This window comes from Scomber scombrus, chromosome 1 (assembly GCF_963691925.1).
Source record: "Scomber scombrus chromosome 1, fScoSco1.1, whole genome shotgun sequence".
NCBI classification, from domain to species: Eukaryota; Metazoa; Chordata; class Actinopteri; order Scombriformes; family Scombridae; genus Scomber; species Scomber scombrus.
This window is the reverse complement of record NC_084970.1, coordinates 26,516,374-26,537,644: the sequence shown is the minus strand read 5'-3', so window position 1 is coordinate 26,537,644 and position 21,271 is coordinate 26,516,374. Positions and strand designations below refer to the sequence as shown.

Genomic DNA, 21,271 nt, shown 5'->3' with positions numbered 1-21,271 from the left:
AGGGGGTGGGCCTGCTATAATGAGGGAGGCTGTTCCTTACTGTGGGTGCAACAACTAAAACCCGTGTCTGACGAACATAAAAGGTGCTTGAGGTTAAACACCGAAGATCAAAAGTGCAGAAAGAGGCGTGCTTTCATTTTGAGAGCATCAGAAACAAACCACAGCATCCAAAAAGGTTTTAAAGTAGCAAAAAGCCTATGAAGATAAACTAGAAATGTACACTTCCTCTTTTTTTTCTCCAGCTATCAGAGGCTGAGTTATTTGTGTGCCGTATGTGAAAATGCTTAGTTTACACTTTTACAAAGTGCATATAAGCAGATCAGTCATATGAATGCTATGAATGCACTCAAAGGTGGAACAAATGAATGGTTCTCATGATTTATAAGTTCATGAAGGAGTCAATATTTTGTTTCTGCCATTAAACCTTTATGTTACATGATCTACATACATTGCTATATAGAGGTCACAGGCTGCATTTAAGGAAATACAATGTTTAATGCAAGTAAAGATGTGTGTTATTTCCAAAATATTCTGTTCTCCTTTATTAATCCCAGCTCCCACATAGTTGGGTTTATAGGGAGATTGTGACCTCCAGCCCAGGCCAGTCCCTGCTTATATTTCATTGCATCCTGATTCTCTGACATGTAGTGTGTTGGATGGGGGGAAGGGTAGGAAGAGGAAGAGGGTGTGTGTGTGAGTGTGTTTTCTGTGTGTGTGTGTTTGCCTGTGTGTGTGCGCCTCTCTCTCTCTCTCTCTCTCTCTCTCTCTCTCTCTCTCTCTCTCTCTCTGTGTCCCTGTATGTGTGTGTGTATCACATATACCTCATGTTGTGGGGACATAAATCTGTTTACAGTCATGTTGTGGGGACTTGCCTCTCTTAAGAGGACAAAAAAGCAAGTGTCCTTTATGTAAATCATTCATTTTAAGGGTGAAGGTTTGGTTTAAAATTGGGGTTGAATTAGGATTATGTTTAGATTAGGGTTAGACATGTGGTGGTTATGGTTAAAGTTAAGACAATTCTCCAGGAAATGAATGTAAGTCAATGAAATGTCCTCTGAAGTGATGGAAACACGCCTTTGTGTGTGTGTGTGTGTGTGTGTGTGTGTGTGTGTGTGTGTGTGTGTGTGTGTGTGTGTGTGTGTGTGTGTGTGTGTGTGTGTGTGGTTGGAGGAGGTGGGGGTGAAGAATGCTTGGTATGCGCGGACGACAACAACATGAAAGGCGGCAAGCTTTCAGTCCATCTGATTGTGCGCCTGCAAATTAAACCCCAAAACACTTTGTAGGCTTTTATAAGTGCAACCACAGACACCACACGTTTCGATGCTTCTTTGTCGCCAAAAACAGACCGCCGATGTAAGTTTTTGCGAGGCGGCCACGCAGTTCATTTGATGTGAAACACCCTGCAGAGGCGGAGATGGTTTGGTCTGTAGTAGGTGGGACTGCCGAGCGGTCTGCACCAGGACGTCGTAGATCAATGAACCGGACCGGAGGGTTGGTCCATCGCCTGGTTTGCATCTGACCGTATAGATGCAGGTCCGAGGACGTTACATTACAGACTTTATTACTGATAACCAGCCCGTTCAGTATGCGGATGTTTTAAACCGATTGCTTATTTTATAGGCTTCATTCACCGCTCGGGTTCCGTCTCTGTAGTGGCTCTGCGTTGCGATATATTTTTTTGTATTTTTTTGGGATCTAAATAGGAAATAAAATAATATCCATAACCTCCAGGATGATCTTTGCAAATACAGGCAACCCGCTGAAGACAGCCAATCGTAAGCAGGTAGGCCAAAATACACACACATTGTATCTTTTTTTCCTGGCTACTTTTCGCTCTCACTTGAGGCACCATTTGACTAAACAGTCTTTTTTTAAATTATTTTTTTAAAAGATAGGCTGAATAATAGCAGCCACAAATGACATTGGGCTTTCAAATGGGATGTAAAGCATTTTAATACAGCCTCTAAATGAATTCAGTAAAAAAAATAAAAAAAATAGACCCACTGCTTTCAGCCGACTTGTCAAACGGGAAGCTGATCCTCTGATAGGCTGGATGGAGAGATGAAACCAGCTGCTGACCTATAGCTCTACAACCGGAGAGTTTAATCATTATGTCCATATAACCTTGTTTGCCCAGTCACTCACCCGCTCTGGTCAATATGCACGACGGTTATTGTAGTCCATTTTATAGGTTAATGCATTCTGGGTGACTCCAGAGAGCTCTGTGTAATAATGTAAGTCAGTGTGCTTGGAGACCATCCTTCATTTTGACCTCTCAGGTGAACAAAAAGGTAATTGAAGGCCGGGCCTCCCTTTTCCTAGCATCATATCTTTTGATTTAGATGGGAGATGGAAATAGGAAGCAGGCACAGAGGCAAGAGGAGGCTGTTTTTAAAACCTCTGATGATGGAAATGTGGGCCCAGTGTCAGATGAAGTGAATCGTAGGTTCAGTTTTAAGCCTACATCCCATAAGACTCCAAAATATTCACCTTTTAGATTACATTTTGATATTTATCCATAAGGATGTACTGTATATTACTTTGAGAGCAGGGATATGAAACCAGCCACATATAAATTCCTGCAGGGAAGCAGTCAATGAGTTTTCAGAGTGTAGGTGTGACACTGATTTAGTCAGCTTTAAGGTGATGATGCCTCTGTGAAATGAACCAGTGGAGCTGCGCTCTAATGGCGCACTGTCTCTAAGGCCTTATATGAACCCTGGTCTCAAAAAAAAAAGTTAGCGTGATAATTGCATACCAACAAAAATGTAAGGCCTCTGCTTGAAGACATAACAGGCCTAACAGATGTTCCTGCCACAGCGATCAATTCCTCATCTGTAAAAGAAAAATAGCTGCTATGAACGGTTAACCATCACATGACTGTGTTAGAATATCTCAGTGTTTCTTTTTTGGCATGGCTATAGTTGTATCCATGTTATTTGGCTCTTGGATTGGATTGTCCTTTGGTTATGGACAGATGGTGTGATTCTGCCATGCTTTGTCTTTGATCTGATCTGGATAGGGTTTGGGGTGGCTGGGAGCTATTTTAATGAATGAGTAAGGGGAAGGAAATGCTTTGCAGGGCAGTGCTGCGTGGTTTGGCTCGCAAGTATGTAGAAAACTGTAGGTTTCTGATAAACAGGATGTAGGACATGAACATAGATTTAATCACATTGTGATTCTCAAAGGTCCACGTACAATAATATATGGATTTTAATATAGGCTGTGTTATATTGTCTGGAATATTGTTGGACATGGATTCAGCCTGGAGCTTTAAGGTCAAACTTACCTCCGACTATAAGATCCTGATGTTGTCTCAGCTGGGTCACAATGGGGAAAAGTGCCAATTACAATACTGACTTGTAATGTAACATGGAATACCAAAATCTTAACGTGCCCTTTTTGTGCATTTTCGGTTCGCACAGATGAAATGCTCTTGTGATCACTGTCGACCTGGGTTTAAATTAGATTATCTAGCTCCCATACGCTTCCTAACAGTGGGTTTCCTGTGTGCAGTCCTACCCCATGACTCCGTCCAGTCCCAGCAGCAGCAGCAACAGCAGCAGCACAGGCCTGGAGCAGCTCAGCAAAACCAACCTCTACATCCGAGGCCTGCCGCCTGCTACTACAGACCTGGACCTGGTCAAACTCTGTCACCAGTGAGTACACACCAGTATGCTAATGTGTGTGCACACCAGCATTTTGGGGGAGTGATACGCTTGTTTGCTGTTGAAGGCCAATGGCGAGGTTTAGATATAGCATAGCAATGTCACTCCACTCTGATTTAATGAAGGTTTCTCCCTGACCACAGGTATATATTGTACATACACACCTATCATGTAAATAACATAATGAATAATTCAAAAAATCAGTCTGTAAAACCTCCTATGAAATTTTAGTTCCATCTATAAGTTGACCTAATTTTTCAGTGGTTTTCAGGTTTTTAAATTAATTATTGCTTTAAAGGACCAGTGTGAAGGATTTAGTAGCATCCAGCGGTGAGGTTGTAGATTGCAAACCCCACCCCCTTCATTTACAAGTGTGTAGGAGAACCTACAGTGGCCACGAAACCTGCGAAAAAAGGCCCTCTCTAAAGCCAATGTTTGGTTTGTCCATTGTGAGCTACTGTAGAAACATGGCGGTGCAACATGGCTGCCTCCGTGGAAGAGGACCCGCTCTCTAAGTCGATATAAAAGGCTCATTCTTATTTTCATGTGATTATACACTGATTAAACCTGCATTATGGTATTTTTACATATAAATGAATGTCTGATACATTCAAGCTCTTGCCTCACGAGTTCAGGATAGGGATTCAGCCTAGCAGTGATTAAGCCTATCACCACCACATAAATCTCTCTGTGTTTCATAGTATGCAGTTTTTAAATCTCATCTTTGGCGCAACATTCCCTTGTTGGCGGTTTGGCCGTTAATCGGACCAAATGGATCAAATTCTGATACCGGACGAACTCATTTCGAAGGGGATGTGTGACTCCCATAATAATTTATCCACCATTTTACAGCCACAACAGTGGGTTACAGCCAGTTGTGTACTGGCCATCAGGACCATCTAAACATACCCATTTTTACTGGCCCTCTCTGTGTGCCTGTCATTTGGGGTACACATGAGAGCATGCTACATGTTTGTGTCTGGCTGTATTCAGATCAAATCAAATCCCTTCCTCATAGTAACATCTTCGTACTCAGACAGTCACAGCCATCACCCTCTTCCCTTTCTGCCAGAGGGGGGCGACAAAAATCCCACACTCCAGCGTTAAAGCATTGTCGTGAATATTATATTCCATTTCTGTCAAGTCTGTCCTTGTAGATGCCACTAAATCTTACACACTGGTCCTTTAAAGAAACAGTTTGACTTCCACATCTGCCAATACTCACGCAATTGGCCGTGACACACACACACATGGAATTAACACGTTTCACACGCTCTCACACCACACCACCATTTTCTAATAAAGCGAAAAACAAATTCATAACTAATAACGCTTCAGTGTAAACAGAGGACACTGACGGCGCACAGACGGACAAGACAGAGCAGCACAGCGCAATAGCAGCACCGTGCCACCACAATTTATTCAACGAGAAATAACAAAAATCTATTATATTGTAATTTATTCCCATGCATGCTGCTCATAGTAATCTCAGTTTGCAGCTCTTCCAACAGCAGCACAGCATCTCTTCGAGGGGTGGAGCCAAATTTGGATACAGTAATCAAAGTAGCACTTTTTTCTTTTTTGACAAATATTTATTTCATACAAATATATTAAAAAATATTTGTTTTCTGGAAGAAAACAAGACATATCGAATATGAGCATGCAGGTTGGGACTCCATTATACTGCTGTCTCCGTATTTCTCCCCTGCTCCGCTCTGCTGTCTTGTCTTTGTGTCAAGAATGTATGAATAGCTGCAAGTCTGTGAATCTGGCAGAGCTGAGCTTTGGTTGAGTGGTCAGTGCAGTTGTGTGTGGTCTTGGAGACCAGGGTTTGAAACCTGGTGTCAGAACCCTCCTTTGCAAGTAGTTTAATGAAGACCACCATTTTAACACTTTAATAACCTAAAATTATAAGCGCAATATAAACAAATCATTTTGCCGCCCAACAATATGGATACAAATGCAAATACTGGGCTCACTGCCCTAGTCTCTTCACCCCCCTCTTATGTATGTCATCTAAGCCTCAGCAAGACAGCAAATAAGCATATTTCCCAAAATGTCAGACAGTTCCTTTAAGAGGTTCTAAACCAACAAAATGTCATTATGTTAGGTTTAAACAGCATTTTAGCACCTAACAACAGTTTAAAGCTGTTTCTTATGTGTATCTTGACATAAAGGGGAAAAATAGCTTAATAAATAGAAATATTTAAATCGCTACAGATTTCAGATAAAAAAACAAACAGTTTTAGTGCAAAAACATCATTATTGGCATTCAAAAACACACGTAACCATAGTGTACACTGACTCATAAATTCTTGAACCACCGTACCTCTATGAAACAGACACACACATGGAAAAGACATAGCTCAACTAAGGTATGTGACGCAGACTGTTAACCTGATTGTTTTTCTAAAAAGAAAAAAATCAGCCATGTAAGGCAGCCCAGTGAACATGTTTGATACTTGATACTATAGGCTGAAGTCCGAGTGGTTAGTGCGGTGGATACCATAATTAGTGGAGTTTTGTCTCCTCTCTTTCCCTCTGAATCACAAGCATATGGAGGGAGGCATTCACCCATGTAACTAGCGGCAGCAGCAGCTGTTTGTGTCCTGTTTGCTTGTGTTTTGTTCATGTTCCCAATGGTGTTTGCCAGCACAAAGCAGAAATGAAAGCGCTTTTCATAGCAACAAGGTCTGAATGGTGATGTCAGCTAGGCATTTAGTCTGTATGGTGTGTGTGTTCAGATAGCAGCTCACAGCTCATACCACACAGTTCAACTTGAGTATAAAGTCAGTCAAAGCCTGATACATTCAAATTGGATTAATAGTGTTTGGAAACATGAAGGGAGAGTAGTAATGCGATGTATGTGCCTCTAAAATCACCAAGTATCTTCTTAAATATTTGTATTTAATATTTCTATTAATTCATCTTTTCTGCTTGTATGCTCATTTTAGTCTGTCATAAATGAAGGTAGTCTCTCTACAAATGTCTCCCACAAAGGGATATTTTTTATATATATTAGATTGGCATTAATAACAAATGCAGAATAATCCAGGGCAATGAAGAGACATATTCACAAGTCTTAGGTGTTGATTCATAATATTGAAAGAAAGATCTTTGACAGTAAGTGACATGTTGTTGTGTGCACAGGTATGGCAAGATTCAGTCAGCAAAGGCAATCCTGGACAAGACAACCAACAAATGTAAAGGTCAGTAAAGTCGTCGGCATTCATTGATCTTGGCTCAACACTAATGGCCTATCTACTGCAACATAGCTGGAACATTCAGAAACCTTTTGTTTGTTTAAGTATGTTGATTCTCCTGTTAAAGTGGTTATATCTTACCAGTGTTTTTCCATGTTTTATCCCAAATATTTTGGTGCACTTTATATGAGTTGAGCTTATTTTCCAATGCTTGCCATTTTGTTACAGATGTTTGGATGTGTTTTCTGTTCCTTCAATGGCAGCTGCTGGTTTCCATTAATTTTCCATAGCATACGAAAATCAATTTGCAGGAACTTGGTCGATCCATCACAGTGATTATGAACAGTAATAGTGCCTGTCTTTTCTTTTTTTTTGTCAAAGTTGCGATGTGTGGCGTTGCAGCTGAAAACGTTCATTTGCTACGTCTGTAGCCCATCACAGTGCAACGATAACTTCACTTTGACAAAAATAAAAGCAGATTATGACGGATAATCTAACTCAGGCAGATTTACAGCCTCTGAAAGTGGATTTTCACACCATTCGTTTTATGTAAATGAACAGAAACCAGTGACTAACTGGATGATGGAAGAACACATTCAGAATCAGAAATAGGATTGTCATTATTTTCATTCTTGATGAATCTGTTGGATTATTTTCCTCATTCATTTATTAGTTGTTTCGTCCATAAAATGGTGAAAAATGTGTAACACTGTTTCTCCAAGATGACATCTTCAAACTTCTTCTTTTTTGTCCCAATTAACTGTTTACAACTCAAAGATATCTAGTTTCTTGTCATAGAAAGGATGTGAAAGGATGGAATCAGAGAATTTGAACAATGTTTTCTTAATGAACGACTCCAAACAATTTATCGATTATCAGAATAGATAGTGATCAATTTAATAGTTGGCAACTGATAGATTCATCGATTAATTAAGCTTTAGAAAACAGTGAACATGCAGAAAGTATACATATTTTACCATAAAGTATGTGGGTTGTTCCTTTTAGAATTTTGAAAGAGAGGAAGAAATCTGACTTACAATTTGTTTTGTAGTTTGAATTGATTTTATATTTTACATGTTTTATAATATAATTTCATTTTGATATTTTTGCAATACATATCAGTATATATTACTGTAGCCATCCCCAAATAATACCGTCGATGGAAAATGTACAATAGATGTTTATGCTTCCCATTGAGTGTCATTCATGTAAATACTGCTCTACAAACCACAGGTTACGGCTTTGTGGACTTTGACAGCCCAGCGGCTGCTTTAAAGGCAGTACATGCTCTGAAAACCAGCGGCATTCAGGCCCAGATGGCCAAGGTGAGTTTGGTGCAGGCATGTGTTTTGTGTGTGTGCGTGCGTGCATGTGTGAACATCTCTATGAGTTTGTGCTTCTGTAATGCGTGCATGTGTCTGGTGTGTGTTAGAGAATGACATTAGACTGGTCACATGACCTCAGCTGACAAGCTGTTCTTGCCGTGACCCCATTTACTTTCACTGTAGAAACCAGATGTCACGTCTCGCTCTGCCAAATAACCTGTCAGTCAGCCTGACACGTTACACACAGGACCACAAGCCCACACAGTAACGCATCATTGTGTACTGTATAGACAGTACAGATTTTTACCAGTATTATTACTATGTCACTGAGTGTTAACAATTAGCATTAATGCATACTGATGTTTGCATATCTGCACTGTAGCACTAAACCAGCATCCTTTATCCTCTGTCTCTATGACTACTAAAAAATATACCAGTTTTTTTAATTTTCTAAAATACTTTTAGCTGACAAACAGATTATTTATGCATCACATGTGTGATTTGTTTTATAGCCAGCATTGGAAATTCTAACATTTCAGTTTCAGGACGTTCCTTTTTCCAGTCCAGCCTGTGTTTCTGTGCTTAAACTCATGGGTGAGAGTTCATTGATGAAGGGTTGCTCTCTGGAGACCCGCATGTAGCAGCGCTGTGTGGAACAAACACGGAGTGCAATTTGTGTGTTGTGGTAGCTAGGCTACACTGCTCTCCTGCTGTTTCCAGGGAAGGCCATAAAGATGCTGAGCTGCTGCACAGTACAGATGAAGTGTCTTTCAGAGAGAGAGTGTGTGTGATTGTGTGTGTGTGTGTGTGTGTGTGTGTGAGTGTGTGTGTGTGTGTCTGTGTGTGTGCAGGAGAGCTTATTAATGTTTGTTTAACCAAATTTCATCCTTTGACCCTTAACCAGACTTAAGCTGAGTCTCAAACCCTGATCCACAAAGACTAGCAAGTTTTTTAAGAGAGTAGTTTTTGTTGATTTCAAGCATTTTATTGGTCAGGAGAAATAGGGCAGATACTGCCTTTATCTGTGGTTCCCATATCTGCATGTTCACATATTCAAATGTGCCTCGTTCTCAGTTCAGATAACATATTGTGTGTGTGAATACGCGTGTGTGTGTATGTTTTATTTTTATTTTTGACTTGGGAGGTCCCCTCCTCTGTTATGATTTCTTTCTTTTTTGCATTGATGCATCATGCTCATGCAAAGCACTTTATGAAACATTTCCATTCAAAATAATTCACATTATATTCAGTCTATTTGTTCCTCTCCATCTTCTTTTATGGGAGCAGCAACAGGAGCAAGACCCAACAAATCTGTATATTTCCAACCTGCCTATTTCTGTGGATGAGAAAGAGTTAGAGAACATGCTGCAGCCTTTCGGACAAGTCGTCTCCACGCGGATCCTCCGAGACTACAGCGGCAACAGCCGGGGCGTGGGCTTCGCCAGGTTGGTCACGGAGGAATTACAAAAAAGGAGCACTTGTTTGCTCTTAACTTAATGCCAACTGATTAATTTCTCTGCTTTTTTTTCTTTGAATTAGAGTGTTTTTGATATTGTATAAGGAAATACGTTGAGTGAAGGGAGGGGGGGTAGCAGTTTTAGGGCAATCAAAAACCACAAAGAGTCTGAGATCTTTTCAACATTTCTAACAATACCACTTTGTGTTGTAAGTTGCAATATAGATTGTCTCTGTGCTCTTTGTTGATGAGTCATGTTTTGTTGCTGTATCCTCTCTCTTTTTAGGATGGACACAACAGAGCAGTGTAACGCAGTGATCTCACACTTTAATGGGAAATTTCTCAAGATTGCCTCTGGAGCTCTAGGTGGGAAAAAAATTCACCTTTCTGTACACTTTCCTTCCAATAAAAACTGTGGAGGCGGTGATGAAAATAATTGTTAATATGTCGCTTACTGGCTGTTCCTGTGCTTTGCCCCCAGCTCCTTCTCAGCCCTTGCTGTGTAAGTTTGCAGACAGTCAAAGGAAGAAACATGCTCATGGTGGATTTCTTCCCAATGGACAGACAGGGGATCTCAGACTAGTATGTATCTGCCTAATGTATCACGTATTAAAAAAAAATTTTTTTCTCAGAATAAGTGATGATTGTCAGTTATATTTTAGATTATTATCCAATTTTGTGCTCAATAGCAGTAAAATAGAAATATTTGATTCCATATTATGTATTTCCTCCCTGTAGGGTGCAATGACTCTTACCTATGACCCCTCCTCAGCAGCTATACAGAATGGGTATGTCACAAGCAGATACAGCCGGTCATGACATCATTTAAATTTTTACTTGCCTCATAAATCTTGAACTGTGTTTTAAAAATACTCTCTGTCATTCAGGTACTATCCCTCTCCGTATCCAGTGACCAACAGGATAATGACTGTGCAGCCTGCAATGTCTCCCTACATGTCTCCAGTCTCTGCTTACCAGGTACTGCTGCTATAACACTTCCACAAGAACGAGAACTGAATTGAGATCATTTCTCTGTCTCTCTATCTTACTCACCGTCTCTCTCTTCCCCTTTATCTTGTGTTTGAGGTGTTGAGGTGTACATGTATATGTGCGTTTGGATGTATTTTTGCTCATGTGTGGGTAGTACAGGTGCTATAGGTGCAAGAATAAGTGTTGAAGCTGTCCTGGGCCACCTCACATGTCAGCAGCTCCATGTGGCAGTGGGAGATTTGAATTTGAATTTTCAGTGTTTCAACGACTGGGTTAGTCAGAAGTTCATAGGGTTCATAGAGTTGTAGTTGTAAAAAAAAAAAAAGGTCCTTTTTACAGAAAGTACAGCCATCTTCTCTGAGTCACGCTCTCTCTGACTTTCGTTCTTGCTCGCTGTTGCTTAACATTTCATTCACAAGTTTTGATTCATCACTTTATGTGCAGCAAAAACACTTCTGTGGCTTGGAAGTAATTTGCCCACGAGGGATGACTCTGATCTGAGGGTTGTTGTTCAGCAGGGTTGCAACACACAATAGAAGTTTTGAACAGAGTCCGCTGCCAGATGGTCTCCAGATAAACCCACTACATGTTTGGGTCTACCAGGCCTGTTTGGCACATTCCCATCATGTGGAGAGTTGGTAATATGTTCAAAGTAATAAACTCAGCCGTTCTCCTTGTGCAGTTTTCCGAGAGAAATTGAATTCTATGAACACTTATGAGCTTCTCTGTGTTTGAATAAGGAGCTTTTTGTGCCAATCCATAACTAGGATTCATATCTAATAAAGCTTTTCAATCAGATGGATGAGCCCATTCTCATTCAGGTGCCCCACTCAATGTCAGCAGACACAGACTCAGAGCCCTGAAGTCTCCAAGTAAGATTAATTAGTTAGAAGGTGATGCTTTTTCTTAAGTACCCAACTCATTTTGTCCCTTAGAAGGTCTAATTTAGACAATCAGTCTGGGTCTAACATTCACATCCAGTGGCCCCCTCATCCACTGGGAGTTTTTTTAACACAACTGCTCAATGGAGGTTGGGCTCTAAGAGGCAAGGCTGCATAAAGAAGTAACTACACCAGTCTGTCCCCCACATCCCAACACATGCCACAGCTTCCGCTGCCAATGTCCACAACACTTTCATGTTCCTGAGCTCTGCAGCTTGCCCAATGAGCATTGCGCCTAACCTTTGCCTTGAGGGTTGTGGCAGTGGATAAAAAGAACTTCACCGAGAAGGTTGGCAGCCCAAGAGCCCTCTGGTGGACACCAGTGGTGAGGGTAGCTATCAAGCTGAAGAAAGCCTGGTTGGCTCAGGTGATGCCCTCAAAGGAGAAACAGGCCAAAATGGCCACAGCTAGTATTGTTACATGAGTCTGGAACATGCTTGTTAAAAGCTCCCAGATTGGCTTTGTGACGGCATCAAAGAGGTTCTGGAGAAACATTCAGCACTCCAGGAGAGGAAAAGCTATAACTTGCTCAGGGTGTGCTGTAAAGGTCAGGAATTATTGAACTAAACTTGGGATATTGTTGATGTATAGAGAAGGAACTTATAGAAAACTGCTAAAAAGAGAGAATGACACTCTGACATACTGAAGGCTTTAAATATATTTTGGCTGTTATGGTTAACCAGAGTCTCTCACCAAGATAAATGACTTCAAAACAGATGGATGAATGAATGGATTTTGTTGCCACATCCATTCCAGACTGACAACATCCTTGTAAAAATGTTTATTGCAGTTGTGAATCTAGTTTGGAATATAAAAGTTTCATTAAAGTAAAGTAAATGTCTCTCTCTTTCTTTTCATCTGCCTCTCTTCCTGCCTTTCCTTTCCTGTCTGACTTTTCATCAGGTACAGAGTCATTCTTGGGTGGCACATCAACCATATATCATGCAACACCCGGTAAGGGAGCAAGAGCATTGCCTTTTTTTCTCTCTCATACACTTATAGGCCACCTCCTATTATGTGTACAGGAAATGGGTGTGTGGCACTGCTACAGCTAAAGCTCTGAGCTCAGAGTGTTACTGTAATCAGCCTGTTCTGCTGACACAGTTAAAGCAACAATGTCCAAAACTTCCCCAAAATTTAGGAGAAGGAGCAGAGATGAGTTCTGAAAAAACGTGCCTCGGTGTATTTACATATCGCAAGTGTGTATGTGTGTTTTTAAAAGTGTGTATGTTAGGGAGTAATGGAACAACTAAAAAGACATTTAGCCACAACCCCCTCCCACCTCCCTCCTCTCTGGATCCAGCAGGAAATGCCTGAAGCAGAGACAGTCTTGTGACTCTTTGACTCTTCCAACAGATGGTTTCCAGTGGAACAAGTGTCTCTGCTGATCTGCCCCTTCCCCCACTTGTTACTAGGAAATGGTCTATTCCCTAAAGGCGTCATGTTTAAAAGGAATATACCGCCTATGAGAACAGGCTTAAGCTTGCAAAGCCGTACTTTTTACTTAATGTAACACAGGCGCATAAAATACTTTATATTTGCTAACATATTATCAAAGAGTGAGTGAAGCATAACATCAAAACCACACGTTTTTCAAAGACAAGCTTTCTGTTCTGTCTTGTATGAAAAGGTTTTAAACCATAACTCATGCTCTGTTTATACTCAACAATGCCTGCCACTGTTGTCATAGCCTTTATGTTACATTTGTGTTGTATCAGAATAAGTTGATTTAATTTGTACAACTATCATGTGATTCATGGCATAAAAAGAAAAAAAGCTCAACTGCCTTATATTGCAGGCTCCTGTGATGTCTCCCTCTGTGGATCCCTCCATGTCATTGCATCCTTCAGCCATGATTACTCAGCAGATGGGCCAGCTGTCATTGGGAAACACTGGAGCGGTGAGAGGAATTCTGGGATATCCGACATCATGCACAGCAGTGATCAAATCAAATCAGCATGAATTAGTATAATTCAATAAAACATAATGAAAAATATTATGGCAGAATGCTAGTTTCAGCAATCTTTAATAGGGTGACGATTATATTAAGCACAACATGTATGCATGGCAACGCCTGGCAATAAAATGTTTGATTTTTCTTTCCTGTTTCACAGTATATTGCAGCCAACCCTGGTGTCCAAGGAGCTTACATGCCTCAGTATCCTCCCATGCAGGCAGCAGCGGTACGTTTATTGTAATATTATCTCATTCAACTCCTTATTCAAAACATTCAGCTTCTATCTGGTGTCCGCTTAACTTTGATGTACCTTAAAACAGTAATTATTTTGAATTATAACACACCATGCTAGCACAAAAAACTTACCTTAAATTGCTTCAGGAGTGTTCGTCCTCTAAAACTATCAATTATCTTAGTGCAAACAAAGCAAAGGTGGTCATTCTAAGTTTCTAAATGAGAGATGTTGTTTTTGCTTTTCAGGAAAATGGCACACAGCAGCAAGTGGATTCTTCCAACAACTCGTCTCCTTATAGTCAACTCAGCAAGTAATCACAGGTACACTCCAGTTTCTGAGTGAAAGCCAGCTGACATAAATGAGGGCAGGTTGTTTGTTTCAGCAACTTTACTGACTCGTAATTGAAGTTATGGCACCACTTAATCAGGCACCTATTATTAAGGGTTTATACATAGTACTGAGTCATTTACTAAGACTATATAGATTATAGATATAGTTATGTGACACATTAATGAGAACAATTGTCTGCAGTTGTAAATACTGATACGTTTTTCATAAATGGATTTCAGTTCAGATGCTCTCCAGTGCTTTTCCAGAAGGTTAGGGGTGAAATGATCCACTGGAGCGGCATTGATGAGCTAAATCTACAAAGACAAAACATATATCATGCTGGAGAAACACCAGCCAAAAGGATTTTTCTACAACCTTACAATAGCTTACCTCCATAACTAACATAAACAGAAGAAAAAAAGAGTTAAAAAAGGGTTACAGTTCCTATCAACCACCTATCAACCCAAAGAGAAGCCAATCACTTGCAGGAGCTGGCAAAAAGACACCATTTGCCTCCTTGTCCTCCTTAAAAATGCCTATTAGCATGTTCACGCACGCACGCACGCGCGCGCGCACACACACACACACACACACACACACACACTTGACGCACATCATGTTGTTTTGTTCACGCTGATGGAGGGAAATACAACAGCAGTTTGTTACAACTCAAAAGAACTTCATACAAGCTGCCTCAATTAGTCACAACTGCAATTTCTTAAAAGTAGTGGGAAAAAAACTTGTTTAATAACCTAAATGTTATTAAGATCATATGACCTTAATTCATTCAAAATTCACAGTTGGTCAGAGATAATATGAAATGAATGTTGCTTCTCATACTAGTTTATAGTCTTGTGTCAATGCTTCTGCTTGCTGTGTTTTTATTTTTAGGCTAGATTACCCCTCTGTGAGCCAGAAGGCAGGTGTGGCGTTGCTGATGACATCACAGTGATAACAGTCACGGCCTTCTCTGATTGGACCAGACACATGAACTTTTTTGCACAGCCCCGATGTTTGTGGTGGGAAAATGAGGACAGTGTAAATGGACTCAAGCAGTTGGCTAATGACAGAAAAAAAAAAAAAAAAAAGATTTATTTTGATAAGAAACAACATGCTATTCTTTTTCTCTTTTTTCAAGGATTCTCAAATAAAAGCCAGAGGACCCTGCCCCCTTCCAAGTCCCCTCACTCCCTCATCATCCCCAGTATGATGTGATATTAAAATGCATGAGATTGAGATACCCCCCCCCTCCCCCCCACACTCCCCCCTCCAAGGTTTCTGTGCTTTTATAGTTACTTTATTTGTGATACATGAAGAACCCTTCCAAAAATCTTGTTTGCGTTCAAGTTTAAAGTTTCAGAAAAGCTTCATTTTGGCTTCCACAGTTGTCACAGAATAACTTACAAAAAAAATTGTGCTCAACTGCACTTGACAGCTGATACAGGTGACCATTTCATTAGGAATTAACAAATTTATTATTGGAAAAGGTGCCTTCCTTACGTCACACATTGAACATTCTCCAACATTTCTTCATTGAACTTGATCAGGTGTCATATTTCTATCTGATTGATCAAACGTGTGTGTGAAATAATGGAGTGTTTCGCTATGTAGTCTTCTGGTGGCAATAAAGACAATGAGAGTCCCACTGCAATACTGAGAAAAAAAAGAACGGTGACAAACTCAGAGCAAGGTAATCCCCCCCCCCCCCCCCTCCCTCTTTCCTTTTTTTTAAACTCTAGAAATGACATGAATTAAGAGCCGTACTTTTATGAAATTACACGTTTTCTCCAAATGGGCATCTTTTAGGAGGGTTGTTGGTTTTTTTTCCCTCTTGTGGTCAGTTTGACCAGTGATCTACCTCATGGTTCTGAGTCTGCTGGTGTTGTGGGGTTTGCGGGTAAAGCCCTTTTCACCAGAGTGGACGAAGCAGAACAAAAGCCACGCTCAGGAGCTGGCTAAATAGGACTTCTACCGTTTGTCTCCCACATGCAGCATTTCTCTTCCTGATTTTCAAAGAAACATTGTGCTTTGCCTCATCTTTATTTGTCATTGCCTCTGTTCTCGTGTGTGTGTTTTTTTTTCTCCAGATGATGAGTGTTGTTTAGTTTTGATGCTCCGTTTTAAAGATTCAAAGTAAGACAACTGCTAGCTTCTACTTAAAATAGTTGGTTTACAACGTCCTTGAACAAATGAATGCAGTCTACACGCATTTATTTGGTGATTTTTTTTCTGCCTTTCTAGCCAGATCTTAGATGATACACCACTGTCCCTTACCTTTTCAATTTTTCCTTAAAAAAAAAAAAAAAGAATAAATGTCACTATCCTGGCTTAAACTGCTTTTGTAAATCTCTCCAAAAAAGACTAGAATATAGCTACGTGTTTGGTCAGATACAGCAGCTTAATACAATTTGGAGTGGAAAAGTAACTGAAATCATGCATAATGCAAAATAAAGGCAACAATTACACACAAAGTACTTAAAAGTATTTAATTCAAAACCACAATTAGAATTTGATGGAAGATGCCTGATGGACGGACGGTGGCTGACAGCATGTGTTTCAAAAGTAAAGTAAAAATTATATTTGAAAATTCTATACATCCAGGGCCAAAGTGAAAAATAAGTGAGTTTTGTTGTTTGCTTTGGGGTTTTTTTTCCTTAAATTGAAGATTTATGATGTAAGAACTATACACGACTACGAGACAAGAAAATGGTCAAAGCTGTAAGGTCGTAGCGTTTTACCTGATCAATAGTACTGTAGCAGTGAATGCTCACAATATGAAAATACTTACAGTAATCAGACTTTTACTGCAGGTGCTTTCACATTCTGGACATTTATGGCTGGAAAAAATGTAAAAATGCAAAAAAAACCATAAAAAAATCTTGTACATGTTATCCTCATTGCTTCCCCCTGTCACCTTCAATTGATTCTCAAACAATCTTCTCCTTGCTCTCTCCTTTGAAAACATTTGAAACAGTGATGAATAAAAAGGCTCTTCTCTTTCTCACATAAGGCTCTTGTATGTTTAATTGGCCTCATCATTTTGTTTCTGACTCCTGCTTTTTCACACTTTTTGTTCTGATGTGTTTTGAAGTTAACTATGGTATTGTTCTGTACTTTCTTATTGTCATCAAATCCCATGAAAAGGACCAAAATCATCAATGCATTTGTCCATCTCCCACATTACTCTCTGACTTCCTTGTCCTCTCTGTGCCTGTCAGCTTTATGTTTTTAACAGGCTAAGTTCTTTAGAAACAGCTGGGCACATATTAGTGCAACAAATGTGTCTCAAACAAAAGTAAATAGTGCATTTTTGGGGACTATTTATACACATTCGGTGCTCTGGTTAGCAGTTGCAGCAGCAGTGTGGTGTATTTTGGATGGACTCAAAATAACAGTGGTTGTATTCATGGTTATGAAAGAAAATGTCACCCTGTGCAACAGTGTGACTCCACAGGCAATATAGGATCAATTCATTCATTGTTGGTTTTGGTGTTTTTGCAGATTTTTGGTATTTTATTTGGGTTGCAGGTCTCTAGCAGAGGCCAAGATATATCCTCCCTAGTGTGGGTCAAGCTCCACAAGTGTTGGATACAATGTCCATAATGTAACTAAATAACATATTTCCTCACAAACATAGCACGTTTTCCATGTTAATTGTCTCGAATCCAAAGGGAAGATAACTGATTGCGTTACTGTAAGTTATTTTTTCAGACTTTGGAATGTTCCTGCTACAACCAAAGAAAGGACTATTTTATTCTATATGTGACATTCTACATGATCGTCAAGTGTAAAGAAAAAAAAAATCAGTGGATTGCCCCTTTAAGACTTTAAAAGAACAGAAAGAACACAAACCACATTTTACAAATTCCTTGCTCAAATCAGAACCAGCTAATCTTGCCTGAAATACCTGACACAAACAACCTCAAATACTCTCTTTAGAAAATAAAGATCAAGAAGAACCCTTTAAAACATCCACTGCAAATCCTCTGTGATAATTGAGCTTTACTCATTGTCTGGCAGCAGAGGGTGCTGTGAGCTGCCCCTTAAATATGGAACAAATGTTAATTTTCAAGCTTGGATAACTTCCTCTATGACTATGCCTGATCTTATGTATTTAATTTATGACAGATCAGATGTGCAACAAGTGCAACATGTGTGAGCTCATGTTTCAGCCCTTTCCTGCACTATTTCAGGCACACAGCCTTTGTAGATTCACTCTTATACCGGATCTCCCTTCTTAAGCTCAGACTTAGCGCAGCTGATCCCAGAGACATAAAGGCACCATGCCCCATCTCTTACCAGTCAAAGGGATAAAAACTGCTGGGGTGCAAGATTAGTCATCACACCTTCTGTCGTCACCCCCAACCAACACACACCACTCAACCTCAACTCCAGGAATATACATGCATGTCCCATACACCCAATGCACACGCAGACGTCAATCAAATGCCTGAGGGCATCAACCCTTTGATCATGAGGAACATGCCAAGTAGATTCTCTCCCTGTCTCTCTTTCCTCTCCTCTTCTCCTCTCTGTCTCTCTTTTAATTCTCCACAGCTGAGGGGACACATGGCACTGATCCCTTGAGAAAGCCCAAGGTCAGACGCGGGGCACAGACATCAAGAAGGGAGGCCTACTTCAGGATCCAATATCATTCATTTAGTGTGATACCCGTCAGCAAATCAACACGTGGGACGCTTCCTAAAGACACAAACTGCAGGGTTATCTTAATTCTATATTTTCAAAAGTGTCTCATGATGTGATAAAAGAAAGAACACCAAAACGGTCAAATTGATTGTAAACTTTCATTTTATTATATTTATACTCCTGCATTCTACATCTTTAAGCCAGGGCCATGTTTTGTTACCACACTGCCTGATTAAATACAACATGACCTGAATAACAGTTCTGATGTGAACTTGGTCTGACTAAGAATCACAGTGGACTGAAACATTGTTTTTTTGATTTGTTTGATAAAGCTGCATATAACATTTTGAAGTGCAGGAACATGTTCTGCCTTCATCGGGCTGCATAAGCCTTGTAACATATTAGCGTCTTTATTTTTTACAACAACTGTAACCAATTGTACCTCTGAATCTCTGCAAAAGGCCTTGTTTGTTTGTCCTGGACTGTTGATTGCAACTTTGTCGTCTAGATTCATTTCTGTTCAGTTTCCAGTAGGAGCAAAGAAAGTAACAAGTTGAGTACAAAAACTGCTGCTTGACTTTATCATCACTCACGTAGAAGCAGCTAAAATAATTCTAGTTAAAGCAGTATATAAACATTTAAAAGTGGTTTATATCACACTATAATGTAGTTATATGAAGATATAAGGACAATTTAAGTATTTATTAATATACAAATGCTTCTCCAGTGAAGACTGGACTTTTATGAGTACAACTGTCTTTTTACTATAATGTCATTCATTATCTGTTTATACACCAGCCTCCAATTATAGATGCCCATAGGAGGAGTTATAGTTGTTCATAAATACATAAATAAGCACTTATATCTTCTATTAACTACATCTAGTGTGTTATTAAGTGTTTGTATTCTGCTTATAAATGCTAAATATTGGGACTTAAAATAAAGTGTCAAGAGTTTAAAGTGTACCTGTAACATTGAACCTGTAAAATATTATGCTGACTGTAACCATTTAAAATATAAACACATACTACCAACTAACATTGCTCCAGTTTAGTGGGAAGTTTAGCCACATTTTATTTATAAGAGGGACTTCACAAAGATTTACCTTCAAGGAAAAGAGACTCAAAGCAAACTTGAATGAAATATTTAGCTGATAATGCCACACAGTCGTTGTAGGATACTCATTGTAAATCTGAATACAACAGCAGCACATGTACAGCCACTGATATTAGAAAGTATTTAAGAAAACAATAAAAATGTAAAAAGCCTGTCAGTTCTAGTGTCTAGTTATTTCACCAGTTTACTTTACAGCTCCCTGTGCTAAATCACTTTGACATACTGCACATAGCAGTCCATAAACAGTCAATAAACAAACTATAGATAACCACTTCTCCTGACATGTCTTCTGAACATTCTGCACTTGAAATAAGTGTCATATCATCACCTACCAGTAAAAATCAGGTATCTTCAAACATGGACGTTGTTTTATAGGTTAAGAAAATTCTCCTACGTCTTAAAACCACACTGGGTTACCTGAAAAGCGTCGCAAAGCTGAAAACAAGGCTGTTATTCACAGCTAGTGAAAAGTTAACATTTTGGAGATTAATACTTCTCATAAGATAGTGATGCCACAGTATTTCTCTTAACACTTGTCGCATGTCTGTCCATCCATGAAGTGTGAACTCTCCTCTGTTGCTCTTCCTTTTGTTGTTTAAGGATAGAGGGATGCCATTTGTTCTGATTGTAAATACTTCCCAGACAAACATTGAGATTTTGGATAATATCATCTTTAACATTCAATTACTTTATAATGTAGACTGTAGCTCTCTAATTAAGTTCTTTTCACATGCATAAAAGTGTGCACCTGCATTCCAGCCATACCATTATATGAAGGAGGCTGCACTGGCACTCCTTTTCTTGGCTTCCTCCTCCTCCTCCTCACTGCAGGAAGTAATTGAACTTGAGCAAACATGTGCACATTTACACATACACACACACATGCACGCACACACATACACAGATGCACGCACACACACACACACACACACACACACAAACACATAGTGCTGCAGTTCACACCAGCTTTAGCCTCTAGAGTGCAACACTTCCACATCAGTCAGAGGCTAGCTAGCTCCTGTGGAAGTCTCACAGCTAGCAGTTGTTACTGTCACTCATTATCATCACAGGCTCCCCCTACACACACACATTCACGCACACACACACACACACACACTCACACGCACACACACACACACACACACAGGCAAGTTGGAGCTTGTACAAACACCCACACATGACCCCAGTATGCATGCACACACACTCAGACACACACACATGCACACAAGCACACATGAGCCAAGGAGCATGGGCAGCAGGGTCACCCTTGCGCTATGCTTCATAAAGGGCGCCGTTACAATAGGTTTACTGTTACTCTGACGACTCCCGGGATACAATAGGACTGAATGTACTGCCCTGATACTCTGCTACTTTCTCCACTTTTCACTTGATGACAAGGAAGA

General features: G+C 40.0%; 1 protein-coding gene across 1 annotated transcript; it reads left to right on the top strand.

The window, feature by feature from the left end:
- The first annotated feature begins 1,491 nt into the window (after positions 1-1,491).
- On the top strand, positions 1,492-17,108 carry rbms1a (RNA binding motif, single stranded interacting protein 1a). The gene is made up of 14 exons (XM_062424225.1): positions 1,492-1,783; positions 3,517-3,659; positions 6,819-6,877; positions 8,105-8,196; positions 9,484-9,641; positions 9,939-10,018; positions 10,134-10,234; positions 10,391-10,440; positions 10,540-10,630; positions 12,487-12,537; positions 13,382-13,483; positions 13,698-13,766; positions 14,021-14,095; positions 14,997-17,108. Exons 1-13 carry the CDS (start codon positions 1,733-1,735, stop codon positions 14,087-14,089), a joined length of 1,116 nt encoding a protein of 371 aa, XP_062280209.1. The 5' UTR covers positions 1,492-1,732; the 3' UTR covers positions 14,090-14,095; positions 14,997-17,108.
- The last annotated feature ends 4,163 nt before the right edge of the window (positions 17,109-21,271 follow it).

What these genes read in the sequence shown, in the direction of transcription:
- rbms1a (XM_062424225.1), top strand. Translation starts at nt 1,733, where the DNA reads ATGATCTTTGCAAATACAGGCAACCCGCTGAAGACAGCCAATCGTAAG. An exon ending in GACAACCAACAAATGTAAAG is followed by an intron (nt 6,878 to 8,104) that starts GTCAGTAAAGTC and finishes TACAAACCACAG; the next exon opens with GTTACGGCTTTGTGGACTTT. An exon ending in GATTGCCTCTGGAGCTCTAG is followed by an intron (nt 10,019 to 10,133) that starts GTGGGAAAAAAA and finishes CTTTGCCCCCAG; the next exon opens with CTCCTTCTCAGCCCTTGCTG.